Source organism: Culex quinquefasciatus, chromosome 2, assembly GCF_015732765.1.
Source record: "Culex quinquefasciatus strain JHB chromosome 2, VPISU_Cqui_1.0_pri_paternal, whole genome shotgun sequence".
Classification (NCBI taxonomy): Eukaryota; Metazoa; Arthropoda; class Insecta; order Diptera; family Culicidae; genus Culex; species Culex quinquefasciatus.
Genome location: NC_051862.1, coordinates 179,016,847 through 179,031,379, shown reverse-complemented (window position 1 = coordinate 179,031,379; position 14,533 = coordinate 179,016,847). Strand labels below are relative to the sequence as shown.

The following is a 14,533-nucleotide window of genomic DNA, read 5'->3' as shown; positions in this document are numbered from 1 at the left end:
CTCCTCTTTTATCCCTGTCCGAGGCCTTTTGCGCGAAAATCTTGCCGAGATTTGTGTGTCACCTAAATCCGATTACGTTGGTGGCGCCGGCGTCGGTGGCGCGTGTTAATCCCTGGAGCAATAAAGCATTCCGCCGCAGAGTTACCGCTTATAAATATGAAAAAGCCCAGAGTGTCGTCGTCGTCGTGCCGGTCGGGGCAAAAAAGAAAAACGAGCCAAATTTCATTCCATCCCGAGCGCGAACCGGATTCCGGCCAGGGCCTTTTCGCGGGTTGGTGGATTTAAATTAATTTGCTGGTCTCTGTGCAGACATTTCGCTGTGGTTTCTTTCAGACTCTCTCTCTGGGGGCTTTTGGCGTAGTTTTTTTGTTGTTGCTTCTCGTGGTAAAATTTGGGGGGTTCTGAGTGCTTCAAAGGCAAATTGGGGATTTGGGGTGACCCTGCCAGGCCAGACCACAACAAAATGTTAGAAAACCTGAACAAACAGAACAGATGGGAGAAACAAAGAACATAATTGTTTTGCTGCGGTTTTGGTTTTTCTTTTGGCGGCAGCTCTCCTCAAATCTGTTCGTGTTCATTCTCGAGTTTTTCGATGTTTTTTTCTTTGCCGACTTTGCGCTTGCGATTAGAACAAAGTGCTGCAAATTGGAAACAGGTTGAGGAGGCAGATACCGGCTCATTACAAATTGCTCCACGAGTTTCTTTGGTTATGTTGCCGGAAGCCGCAAATTAAGTCTGCTTCAAACTCTGCTCAACTTTAGCAAGCTCAACCATACTGTCTGGGGAGAAGATTTCATCACATTCCAGTAAATCAATCCGATCATTGTGTACGTAATTTCATCCCCTTTTGTTTACTCATGTTATTCCCTTATCATTTCCTGGAACATGTCTATTGTTGACGTACCGTTGAATGGCAGCTTCTCTCTCAATGAAGTCAATTATTTGCATAACAATTACCGGTTTTGGTTTCCAGACGAACAAGCAACATCAAGTATTTCTTCCTGAAGCCACTCTGCCCCTGAAGTTATGCAAACCTGCACAAATACCTGCACAGGACCAGCACCGATCTCGTCCATCCTAGAAAATCTAGCTTTAAAGTATATCCGCCTAACTCCCCACGGACATCATGTTTTGCGAGGCAAACTTTCAAGAGTTTCCTCCCCCTCAATCTCGGTCGGGTAGGTTGTTCCAGGGGGGGTTGGTTTTGCCACTTGTGCAATTAATCCCAACAACACACCGTCGTCGGTCGTTGTTTACGGAGGGAGCTCCGGGAACACGTGCCACAAGAGGATTTGCTATCTTTTACAACTTTGAAGGATTCTTTGATAATGATGATGTTGGCGGTGAGTGCGCGGGGATCCGATGGAATTTGAACAAAGCTGAGAGCGGTTCAGCGGGAGATTGAAGGTTTTTTTTTTGTATTTTCTGATTGTAAGTGTACTTAAAGTTTTAAACCCAACAACTTTATGACTTTTTGCCTGGAAAAAGCAACAAGAGATTTTGTACATTTTATGAGCAATATTCATGACCGTCGATTTAAGTTTTTTTCCCATTTTTTAAAGATTTAACAAAGCTCAATCCCGCGGGCTATTTTAGCAATTTGCTCAAGATTCGCGGGCCGCACGTGAAAATTTAATTGAAAATTTATTAAAGATGTAGAATTTGAGCAGTTTGAAATTAAAATTCATCTTAAAACTTTTTTATTTGATTTTCAAATGTAATAAATTATTATCTAATTAAAAAATTAATCACATAATAAAAAAATATACAGTGCAAAAAAAACATATTATTTTTTATGTAAACTCATCAAACTCAATTATATTTGTTTTTTAACATATTTTCATATGTGTGAAATTTTGAAATTTGGATTGAAGTTCTGAAATAGCTTGAAGCATTTTGCTACTTTTTACTATGTTTTCTTTTTTAATTAATTTAGCAACTAACATTTTCAAATTAAGATATTGAATTTAAAACATATGGATACATTTTTGTTTTTTTGAAATTTTGAAATTAAATATGTCTTTATTGAACATTCTTATAATAATTACATTTCTTTTACATGATAAGTGGTATGGCCTAATGCTCTTCATCTTTGTTGAATTTTTCGTTTTATTATTAACTGATCACATTTATTTATTTGCTTCAAATTGTTTTACATTATTGCATTGAATTGAATACATTTGGGTAAAGAAAAAAATCACTTTAACAGCTAATCCTAACCTAAAACTAAAAATTAATCCATTGAAATATTCAAAATCACTAGAACGAGTAAACTACGAACTGTATTTTAAGATGAATGCTCCAAGCGTTCTTACTTGTTCCTGGCGAGTTTTGCACCCACGCAGAGTTGTTGTCATCTCGATGAAAATGTTCAGAAGTTCTTGTGGTGAAAACAGGTCACTACTGCCTTCAGCCGTTGATGTTGGTTGGTTTTCCCTCGGTTGCTGACTGAAGCCTGGAGGTGTTGTATTCTCTGCAACTCTTTGCCGCTGATTCAACGGCAATGGCTGCAGATTTGGAACCACTCGAGCAGATCCCGCTCTCGGTGACGCCAAAGCAGGAAAATCCACGTCCGTGTATGCTGGTGGTGTTTTGCGACGATTTGGTTGGTGCCTCGTCGTCGATACATTTTTGTTGTTGCTTTGAAATCAAGATTGTGTTTTATTTTTTTCAAAAGAGGGTTTTTTTTTTGTTGAACATGTTTGAAAGATTTTTTAATCATTATTGAAGGGCTAAAAAAAGTACTTTTGCAGTATATGAATATTCCAGTTATATTTTACCAAGCAAGCAGTGAGTGATAAAAACTATTGCTTCTGAAAAATTATTGATAATATTCTTATACGTTCAATTTTTTAACAATAAAAGAAATTGGATAATTGCTCAGAAGTTTTTGAACCGATAACAAAACGAATTTTAGATCAAGTTCTACTTTTTGTAAACATTTTTTTTTCATAATTTTTATTTAGGGATAAAATATTACAAGAACAATCATGAAATTTAAATAAAATAATATTTTATTATGAAATGAAATTTTCATTAAATTTAGCTTTTTTTGAATCGATATTTTTTCAAACTATTATGTCAAGCGTCATTTCACAAACCAAAAATATTTCATACGAAGATAATTAAAGGAAATATCAATATTATTATGACTATTTAACAGAAAAAAATGTCCTCCATCTGATTTTAAGGACCACTCTAAAGAAGCAAACAAAATTTTCACATCATCCATGAATTATTTTATGTTTACTATTATACCTTATTTTAAATTGGTTTAAAGATTATAAGCATGACATTCATTTAAATTATTTTCAGCTCTTATATGCTTATTTATTCAAAAAAACTGGAAATAACACAATAAGTTGCATCTCTGAGAGGCAATAATATTTTTCAAATGAAAATTTGACAAAAAATTAGAAAAAAATCTTGATTTCGTCCGTTTCCGAGACAAATTAATTATGGTGCTAAGATTATACTAAATATTAATACAATTTATATCTTCTGCCTGATAAAAGAAGAAGAAGGGTTATAAAATCTTTCATACGTCTGTTTTATTTTAGTTTTATGTAGCTCGAACCGCTTATTGATTGCTTATTTTTGTTTTAATAAAATTATTTTAAAAAAATGAGAAAAAGAGAGGTTTTAAAAAATAATCCATATAAAGAGCATTAAGCATCGTTTTGCCACTTTGCCCCTTGATCTATGGAGCAGAAACTTGGCCATGATTTGATTTTGATTTCGATTTTTCGCAGGAAGATCCACACAGAGCCCAACTTGAAAGATTTTTTTTAATTAGTGGCAGTTTCGGCAAATTGGTTTCAAATACAAAAAGACTTGTTTTAAAAACAACCATGTTTAGAATCTAAGTTTTAAAAATTAAATAAAAGTTTAAGTTATTTTTCGTTAATTCAATTTCTAGTAATTCAATCGTTTTATAATTAAAACTTGTTCATTATTTTACTAGTAAACTTGACATGAAGGCTACTAAGTGGGCCGGATGCCATAGTAATTTTGAAACTAGCTCGCGGGCCGCATTGAAGACCTCGATGGGCCGCATGCGCCGCAGTTTGGTGACCACAGCATAAAAGTATATATCTCGAGTTTTTTTTGAAAAGGTCCTATAAACAAAATTTCCACTTTTTGATTTTTGGGTGTTTTTGAATACCCCTGACTCAAGGCGGTTCTAAAAACACCCAAAAAGCAAAAATTAAAAATTTTGTTTATAGGACCTTTTCAAAAAACTCGAGATATCATTAGTCAAAATTAAGTCCCCTTATCCCATGTGTATACTTCTACACAACATTGTCTCACAAAAATGATTTATAAATCAGAAGATTCTGTAGAATTGCTTGAAAGTGCTTTAAAATTTGAAACATTTCATCATTCATTGGTTAAAATTAATTTGCAATATTTCATGAAGGATTTTGTAATTATCGCGCATGATTTTTCTAATTTTCCAACCCATTTCCAACCTGGAGCGATCACGACAAGCTTGATGGCTCATTAGTTTCGAATATGCATAAATCAGTCACATGTCGGTACGCAGCACGCTCAAACCCAAATCCTAAAATAGAGCCATGTCTGGCATGTCACAACACAGCAGCAGCAGAGGTATTGCTGCGGTGGCGATGACGGACGAACGAACGCATCATCGGTTAAATGAGCCATGTCTAAGACCGTATTGCATAACGTGCACGCACCGGTCCGATCTTAAAACCGCAGCGAACAGAACAAATCAATATTCCATTTTGTCTCTGCAAATCCCCCCCGAATAAGTGGGGCGAGCTGGAATGACAAACCTCAATTTCCCGTGATCGAATTTCTACTCTATTAACTCGCAATCAATTCGATACGCTTGCCGGCAAATCACGCGCTCCCCCCACCCAAAGAAGGGTTCCCCAATCAATCAAAGTCAGTACAAGAACCGCACACTTACCTGTAGTTGAGGGCGTTGCGAATGTTGTACTCCCGGAAGGAATCGTTCCGCAGCGATTTCTGCAGCTCGAACCGATCCAACTGAGCGATTCGCTTGCGAATGCTGGTGCAAACTTTCTTCTTGCTGTGTCCCTTGCCGTAATCTTCCTGCTCATCACTCACTCGTTCTTCATCACTGTCACCCGGGTCGTCGTCGTCGTTGACCATTCTGGAATTTTTCTCACTTTCCGACGTGACGACCCCGGCGGCGGCGGTTTGGGTGTTGACACTTTCCACTGCACTTTCCCCGGTCGTCGGCGTTGCCGGGTAACCCCACCCAACACTATCGTTCCCAACCTCGGTATCATTAGTGAGCAGTGTGATCTCAACCGAGCTGTCCGGTCCCTCATTTCCGGGCACCAGTTCCGTCGCGTTTTCCGTCCCGTTCCCATCGTACCCGGTCACCTGGCGACGGTACCTCATCGAGGTCGATTCCTGACCTGCACCGTCCTCTTCCTCATCACTACTGGTAATTCTTCGCAAGTACCGTACAATTAAATGTTCCAACGTTACTCTCAACGAGCTGCGTTTGTCCTTGATCTTGGTGCGAACCGGAGCATCACCCTCGCCAGCCGGCGACTGTACCGCACCGACCGACGGCGTCGATTCCTTATCGTGCTCGTGGGCCCGGCGAAGAGTCTGCAGAAAGCGCTGGCCAGCTTCCTTCTCCTCCAGGGCTAGCCGGTCCACCTTCTGCGATGAAAACGAACGCGTCATACTGAAAGGGGTGGGAAATGAGAAATGAAATTAATTGAAATCTAAAGACGATTCAAAATTAATCAGAAATGGTCCCCCTTTTATTATTCTGGGAAATCAATTAGCGAAGAATCTTGTTACGCAGGTGCTTCCCAGGAAGCGGAATTATTACATTGAGATTTCATGACAGAATTGAGTAATCAAAATTTGAACATTCCAACCTAAATTCATTCACCCAACAAGTCAGACAAAGAGTCACACCGTTAAAGCGTCTCACGTTAATTACTTAGCTTTATATTGTGGCGAAATAGCTCGCGCGCCAGTAATAAGAACAAACTCTTAAAGTATTATATTAAGGTGCTGGAGAATGGGGCAAAGCTCTTCCAAAGTCATCAGGATGCTTCTGCGCTCGTTGCCAAGGAGCAGGCGGTAATATAATGAAAAGTATACGAGGTCTGCACTGCAACAACTTTAGTGCAATAGGGGACAAGTTTGCTGGCTCGGGGGGAAAGTTTCCAAGTAGTTTTAGACGTAGACACAGGTCTTCTAATGGTGGGGCAGTGCTCCTCAGCCTTAGCAACTGTGCAGAGTGTTTTTTATGTCTGGGTATTTCAAAGACCGTTCTGAAGACCATGATTAAACAACAAAAATAGTAAAAAATACACTTTCTAAATCGAAATTTAAGTTATAACTATTAATGGCCACTGAATTCTACTGAAAAAAAAAACAATTTGAAGATTTTTTTAAATAACACTTCAAATAGTAGTTCATGGCATTAGTTGCATGCAAAAATAAGATTTTTTTTCAGCACGAGTATCACATTTATCCAATGAGGTTTACCGAGTTGGATGAATATGACGAGTGCTGAAAAAATCAAGTTCTGCAACAAGTTGAATACTGTTTTTTTTTTTGGTTCCACGCTTGACTGTTATTTGCCGTCTGACAAGTTGGAATATTCAGCACTCACATCGATGAATTTAATTGGTTTACAGTACTGTTATCGTTGGCGAAGCAAAATAAGCCGTTTCGTCATTCGAGAATGTCAAGTAAAGTAAGTAGATTCACAACGGTCCTGCAAAAAACTATGTTCTGTACAAGATAACAAACATTCTTGCTGAACATCTCCTTTGTATGTTATGTTTGTCTCTGACTGCAAAATAATTCAAAAACAACTGCATGCATGAAAAAATATTTTAAAAAGTAAAGAAATATTCAAACACAAGGGTCCTGATTGCTTCAAAAGACTCAGTCACTCGCAAGCAAAAATGTAGCGCGACGAAAAACTGCTCTAATGTAAATCCTACCGTTTGTCACTTCCACACCAATCGCTACGGAACACTCTCTCTTTGCTCTCTCTCTCACTCCAATTGGGTAGTACAGCGAATTGTTGCTTTGATCATTAAGGTGAAGCCGTTGATCATTTTCGAAGAAAAGCGATCATCACTATAAAATATTCTGTATTAAATTCAATTTAACGAATTTCAGCACCAAAAGGAATCAACATGTGCCAGTTGTTGCCTTCTTGAAGCCACTGAAAGAATTTTTGAACTAAATCAAATGTGCTTCAAAATTTATATAATTTTGTGGAACAGTCATTGACGTCCTAGTTGGCAATCATTGATTAATGACGATTTCCATAACTTTACAAGGAATGGGATAATCGTTACCAAAAGGAATCAGCATGTGTAGGGCACTATTCTAAACAACTTGTTGAAGGAATTTTGTCAAAATATTGAAAGCGACGCAAAATTTATATCTTTGAACGAAAAATCATGACAATGATGGAAGTCTTCACGCTAAAATTAATGATATCAATAATATTTTACAATTTAATTGTTTACACAACATCAAAGACACATTTGGCAGCAATTTCCACCATACCAAGTTCTAATTGACGGCAAACTGTGGTAGGCAGTCCATGTGAGCAACACGCTAGTATTTTTTTGGCTCTTTCATCTCTGAGCATATTCGTGTGTGACTTAAGTTGACGAACGGAGTAGGAATAGACATTCACGAAGTATTTGTTTCGCTGAGTGAAGCGATTGAGCAAGCTGCTTGAACTGAAAATCAAGACCCTTGTTCAAACATAATTTCTAGAGTTTTTTTTTGAATAGGTCCTAAAACATATGAAAGACAACAGCTTATAGGACATTTTCAAAAAAAATCTAGAATTTGATAAATAGACACAAATAGATTAAACTTTTCGTTTGAATTCAATGTCAATCAGCAAGTTTTTTAAAAATTGATGAATGATTATAAAAATGTAATCATACTGCAGTATCCATTAAGTACACGGAAAGACTGACTAAGGCGATACCCTTAAGGTCGTAGAAGGTGTCCTTCACTTTAGGGGCAATGACTGACAATGATGGTTCTGAATTCAGGGTCCAGAAATAGTAAGGCCGTTGCAAATATTTTTTTAAGTTTATGTCCCTCGACTCAGACCAAAGTCGAGGGGGGGGCAAAAAAATAAAAAAGTATAAAAATTTAAATCACGAGCCATGGTTTCAACATTTGAATGAAAAAAGTGTTTAAAAATGCATTATACACCTGTCCAGTTGTTTGCCATCTTTAGTTTCCAAAATATCTAAATATTGAAGAAAATTTTATTTTTTGCGATTTAAAAAAAAAATTCAAAACATTTTTAAACAAGCCCAAACATGCTAAATATGATTATCAATGCAGAAAAATGCATTTTAGATTGTTTTCAGATAATTAGACTAATATTTTCATGGAAATTTTGAAGTTTTTTGGAAAAATATTTTGTTTGCCCCCTGATTTTTCAGACCAATTTTGAAGGGCGGGGGCGACATAAACTTTGAAAAATATTTGCAACGGCCTAAATTGAAATGAAAAAAATTATCACGATATGTAAAATGCTTCTACAAACAACACAAAGTAAACCATTTTTTGATTGATATATTCTGACTCAAGATTTGAATGTTTTTCTAAAACAAACATGGCCGCCAAATGGCCGATCTGGAATGGTGGCTTGGAAGTTGTTTACTATTAAAAAAACGGAAAATTCGGATGAATTAACCAAAAACCAACCTTACTTCGGTTTTTAGGTTTGCCGTGAAAAGTCTCTCCTCGAAATAGTGAGATACAGAAGACGAAATAAATTCTAAAATTCCTAAGGATTTCATTCAATCACATGGGTACCACAGTTTGCGACCACTGTTAATTGGAAGAAGTACAATGGTAAAACAGTTCTTTGACATAAAAGTTGACGTGATAAGATAAAGCTGTCAAAACATTCTTCCAAGTTTTTAATCAATGGCGTTTCATTTTATCATTCATTTGGACATTTTAAATCCAAGAAGGCGGCCAAAATGACGGTCGTAAATATTGAAAAAAAAAAGCATTTGGGAATGTAACAGGAAAATGAAAATTTACTAAAATGCAGTTGCTGAGCTAGAATTTTATGTTAAAAGTGAAAAAAAAACCGGAATCGATTATTCGTTCCTAGAATCCTTCGGATAATCAAACTTCTTAAAATCGAAACTTCGAATAATTGAGTCTAGACTGTATTGATGTGTTTGATACAAATATTTTATATCTATATCTCACACAACTAAACAAAAAGGTAAAACATTTTGAAAAAATAAAGCAACAGAATCAATGCACCTAACCCAAATCAATAACTCACCGGTACCCAACTAATCGTTTATGTACCGCTCAATGTATAACAGTAAACGGATTAGCATAAGTCGGTGACCCGTAACAATTATGCTGATTCTCTCGGGCCCTTTCGATCGATTAATTCCGGCAGCGGTATTCATGATTCATCCGCACCCACGCATTTTTAGTAAGTCACCGTAGAACCGCGATTGTTTGACAAACAGATTTACAATAGAAAACTACACAGTAAAAAAATGTGTAAATTTGGAAGGTGTAATTTTGGAAGGTTGAATATAACCTCTTTTATGGCGTAATTTTACCTCAAAAAAACGAAGTTGACTTTATAGCTGTCGGCCACCATTGCTAGTACCAACCACTAGTGTCTTCCTTTTTATCTACAAGGACTTCGCCGCCCTGGGCTCCTATGTGTATGAAAGTATGGCACGGAGCGACGGCGCCGAATACCCATATTTACACAAAGAATTTTAGAGCGCCCGCCGCGGGATTCGAACCGGCGACCTCTGGATTGTGAGTCCAGTGCGCGGTCCGATTGATCCACAATTTTACCTAAATTTAGACTGAAAAAGTGACATTACATCAGAAAAGTGGTAAAATTACACATTTTCAGTGGTAAAATTACACATTTTTTCTGACATAAAAGATGTACCCCTTCCCAGATGTAATATTACCATGATTTTTTTCTGTGTAGACATTAGTCGTTTTTTAGGTGTGTTTTATGCATCGATCAAACCAACAGGTAACTCTGTCAAACTATTGAGGTTCTACGGTACCTCCACCAATTAAAACAGGTGATTAGTGTGTATAATTTATCGTCGCCGGTTTGCCGTCATTAAAACGAGAGTGTCGGCATTAATCAACAGCACGCAATGCGAATTGAATGTTAAACCATATCGGCAATCTTCAAAAAAGGCAACAACAAAAAAACGGGAATAATTGTAGAACCACCCACAACACTGTTTTTGTCTATGCAACTCGCGTCATCCCGTCCCATCGGCGACTTTATTTGGTACAAATGGAGCAATAGAGAAGTTTAACGCCGCCGCCGCCGCCCCGTCATCATCGTTAGCCAAGCCAGAAGAATTTAAATTGGACACTTTGAAACGTGCGGTTCTACGTGCGGATCTCCCCGTCATCTTCAGTGGCCAATACCTTTGGAACAGTACCGTACCTCCACGATGATGGCGCAAGAATAGACATTTTCCCCAAGTGTTTTCCTTAGATGTCTACTTAGGATCCAATTTTGGGGGGTAAATTGTCAAATAATGTACAGAACTTAAACAATGTTGTATTTCAATTTGATCCAAATTTGGCACACATTTCCAATTCGACCCATCATCGTGCTTTTGATCAATTAAGATTGCCCCTTAGGAGCGTTTTCTTTGGATTTTCTCCACGTCAGAAAAGGTAAAGAAAAACCTCAAAGGCAAACACGTCCGTCCGCCGGTGTCCCGCTTTCGGTTCCCGCGTATTGAATGAATATCTAAATTTTATTCAAATCACGCGTTCGTGCGTGAGTGGCATATTTTGCCTGTGTCAACGCAAAGTTCTGTTTTTTTTTTTTCTTCGCCCTCGAAAATGGTTTTCGTTCTCTGATGAGCCGCCAAGTCGACGGTCTCGCATTTGTAACGGTTCCGGGCTTTCCGGCCAGTTCCGGGGACAATCGTAAATATTGCAGTTTAGTAAGATTGCGGTAGATCGTTTCTTTATAGGGTTACGGAAACTTTTCTTTTTGTATAATTTGCGATTATTGTTTGTTTTTACTGCGCCGTCACGCAGGCTTAACCTTTTGAAAATAATGGAACATTTTATCGTTATTGGGGTGGCGAATTTGGAGTCAAATTGTGTTATTTACAGGCGATGAATTTAGATCTCCTTTTTATTAGAAGATGGCAGGAAAGAACTTGATGGCATGCTACATTCTAGTGATATTTAGAGTTTAAAAGCTGTTTTTTTTTTTTTTTTTTTGCTGATGAAGAATAAATATTTATTTTCGAAAATAAATTAAAAATTGCATGCAAATGATTCTCGAGCGACTTATCCCAACAGTCCAGTCAACAGGGTCGGAAGTCCGCCCAGAGTTCCTGTAACGGTTCCGAGCAGGCCGGTCAGCACACCGCTCAGCTGGGTGAGCAGCGCATTCACCTGGGTCGTCAACGATGAAGCAACGGTGTTCAGATTGGAAGTCGCCGCGGTCAGCTGGTTGATCAGACTCGTCGAAGCACCGGTTCCGGCCGAGATGACCGAGTTGAGCTGGGTGTTGGCAGTGTTCAGGGCAGTCTGCACTCCGGCGGCAACGGTGCTCAGCCCGCTGGTGAGGGTCGTGGGAAGAGCGGTCAATCCGTTGCTAACGATGCTGTTCAGCGTTGACTGAAGGCCTGTAACCGTCGACTGGAGCTGGGTCAGAGCCGAAGCGGCGGCCGCGGTCAGGGCATTGCTCGCCAAAGCGGTTTGGATCTGCGTCAACAGGTTGGTAATGGTTGTTTGCAGTGACGATGTCACGCTTTGCAGAGTCGACAAGGCCGTTGACAATTGGGGAGCAGGAGATGCTGTGGTGGCCTGTAAGGATTGATTAAAAATGGGGTTGTAAAAGACTTACTAAACCTTATTTTTACAACGAACTTACCGCCAACAGGCAGGCACAGAATGCAACAACAAGGAAGGCTTTCATCTTGGAGGAGGCTGTTCAGTGACTTCGAAGCGAGAACTGATACCTTTCGACTATCTAGGTGAGGGTATTTATAGGAAGTTGAAATGTCCCCAATTCAGTACAAATTGCTGGAACAATCTTAAATTCTTCAATTTCAATAACAATCGGACTTGTTGTTCGTTCCATCTCACGCGTGTAAGATTTCAGCTGTTTACGTCCAAACTTTTCACGAAGAATGATGAGCTGAAACAAACAATCTTGTTTTACGCAAACGATTAATCATGATTGCAAAATGTTGGAAATTTTCCAATGACGAAAATTATATTGATTAGTCATGGTGATTTCAAATAAATATTTTTTTTATCAAATTTTAGTTTTATGAAATCAGATGTTGCGGCTCAGTTCCGTATAACTGAATATGAAGCATATAAGGTATATCGTCGCCGTCATGCTAACTTGTCGCACGTGCATTTTGGGCCAAATTGAGTTAAGGAAGCCATTTTGTGCAGCTTACAATGCCTCACCTTTTGACCTTCACAGATCCCCAAAATTCGATTTTAATCCTGAGATATTCAATAAAAACCGAAAAAACTCCGTGCATTGTTGTCGCTCTTCATATGAAAGAAGTTTCAATCTTGTCGTGCTATCTTGCCACTCCTTGAAAATCGATGTAAGTGTGATAATTGGCCAAAGGGATTTCAGGTCAAAACGCGTTTGACGCACGTACAAGTTATACTACCGTAAACATTTGTAATTATAACTCGGGACTCCAGCAACCAACTTCAACCAAACTTCGAGACAATGCACAGTGGAAAAAAGGGCCCCAAAAATTACCGCAACATGATTTCGCGCAAACCATCGATTGCTATACACCAAAAGCTTCGTTTTTGTACCAGGAACAATTATCCGACGAAAAATCGCACTGCAAAACAATCCTAGAATAATATTAAATAACATAGAACCCATCGGAACCGGTTCCACCGATCTCCGGTGGCCACATCCGGAACCGCATTAGGAAACAGTGTTAACCAGTCATGCGACGTATCAAACTTCTTGATTTTGGATGGGGACATGAGTTATACACTCCTCTCTTAAAAACATGAAGTTTGATATGTCGCAAGAGTGGTTTCAGGAATTTGCCAAATATGATCTTCGGATATGGCCACCGGAGAACCTGGAAACCGGTCACCGGAGGTAAAAATACATTTTAAGGATACTCTCCATCCAAAATCAAGAAGTTTGATACGTCGCATGACTAGTTTACGCTGTTTCCTAATGCGGTTCCGGATGTGGCCACCGGAAATCGGTGGAACCGGTTCCGATGGGTCCTATGGTATTTAATATTATTCTAGGATTGTTTTGCGTGACTATTCATGGTAAAAGTAAGCTTATCAGTTCACAATTGGATAAATCTGACACTTTTTCCAAAAATCCGGATCTTCCGGTGGTCTATACTCCGGCCACCGGTCCGTGCAATGCGATTTTTCATCGGATATTTGTTCCTGGTGCAAAAACGAAGCTTTTGGTGTATAGCAATCGATGGTTTGCGCGAAATCATGTTGCAGTATTTTTTTGGGTTCTTTTTTCCCACTGTGCAATGTACAGAATAGTCAGCCAAACAAAACGTGTTTGTTATTGTTTACATTGCGTGCTCTAGTTTCCGTTTGTTCAAGGTCAAATATTAAAACGGTTTTTCTCGGAACATCGAAATGGCGGGTGCGACAAGATAGCACGACGACGTCGATATAATGAACAGAAAATCGAAAAGTGGCCAGAAAAGTAAAATAACGAATTAAAAAAAAAAATAACGCAAAACAATAAAATTTCTTTAATAAGGATAAGTAGAAGGTCAAACAATATTTAGATTCAAGTCGACACCAAAGGTCATACCTTTCAATAGTCCATACGTAGTAAAAATAAATGTTTAAAAGGTAGATATTCACAAAGGGATTATTTACAGACTAAAACTAAAAATTAAATATTTGTACCATGATTTGTAGATCTATAGGGATAATTGGAACCACTAGCCTTTTTTTTCAATTGCACATTTACCTAAATAGGGTGGTTCATTAAAACTGCATTGTGGTCAAAAAATGAACATGAAATTTTCAAAGAGCGAATTTCATTTATTCCTTTAAAAAATGGAATGAAACCTTCAACCTCTCTACATCTGAATCGTGTTGTAGGTTACTATCAAATCCTTCTTCATAGCATGTGTTTCCAATTAATTGAGATTGCTTAAAATATTTGATGATGAAAGTAATTTCACTGATTCTTTAAAGAAAACGCGAATAATACTCATTTCAATGCATTTTGTTGGATTGGTCTAAACAACTATTTTATTATGTTATTTCTTAAATTAACTAGTGGTATTCTAAAACTGCAATAAATCCGACAAGCAATACATGATTCAAACAAAAAAAAATTTAAGAGGTCCCTGAAAACAAAAATTGATATCAACAGTACATTACAACTTTTCAAAACACGTGTGGCTTTTCACAAATTGCAATCACCTTCAAGTGTACGTTTCATCTCACCGCGCTTCTAGAACATCCAATCCAGTCGTAAACAACT

General features: G+C 38.1%; 2 protein-coding genes across 2 annotated transcripts in view; both read right to left on the bottom strand.

Annotated features, from left to right (window-relative positions):
* The window catches only part of LOC6037005, a 195,965-nt gene that overhangs the window by 154,776 nt on the left and 26,656 nt on the right, over positions 1–14,533 (bottom strand). The window contains 1 exon segment of the mRNA XM_038256426.1: positions 4,937–5,692. Coding sequence (XP_038112354.1) covers positions 4,937–5,692 — 756 coding nt within the window.
* LOC119767560 lies at positions 11,333–12,039 on the bottom strand. Its single transcript, XM_038256429.1, has 2 exons — positions 11,936–12,039; positions 11,333–11,868 (listed from the first exon to the last, which is right to left on the bottom strand). The coding sequence occupies exons 1-2, from the start codon at positions 11,978–11,980 to the stop codon at positions 11,347–11,349; spliced, it is 567 nt and encodes a 188-aa protein (XP_038112357.1). The 5' UTR covers positions 11,981–12,039; the 3' UTR covers positions 11,333–11,346.

Coding starts and splice junctions, on each gene's coding strand:
- LOC119767560 (XM_038256429.1), bottom strand. CDS start 11,980: ATGAAAGCCTTCCTTGTTGTTGCATTCTGTGCCTGCCTGTTGGCG. Junction 11,869..11,935: donor TCTGTGCCTGCCTGTTGGCG/GTAAGTTCGTTG, acceptor CAATCCTTACAG/GCCACCACAGCATCTCCTGC.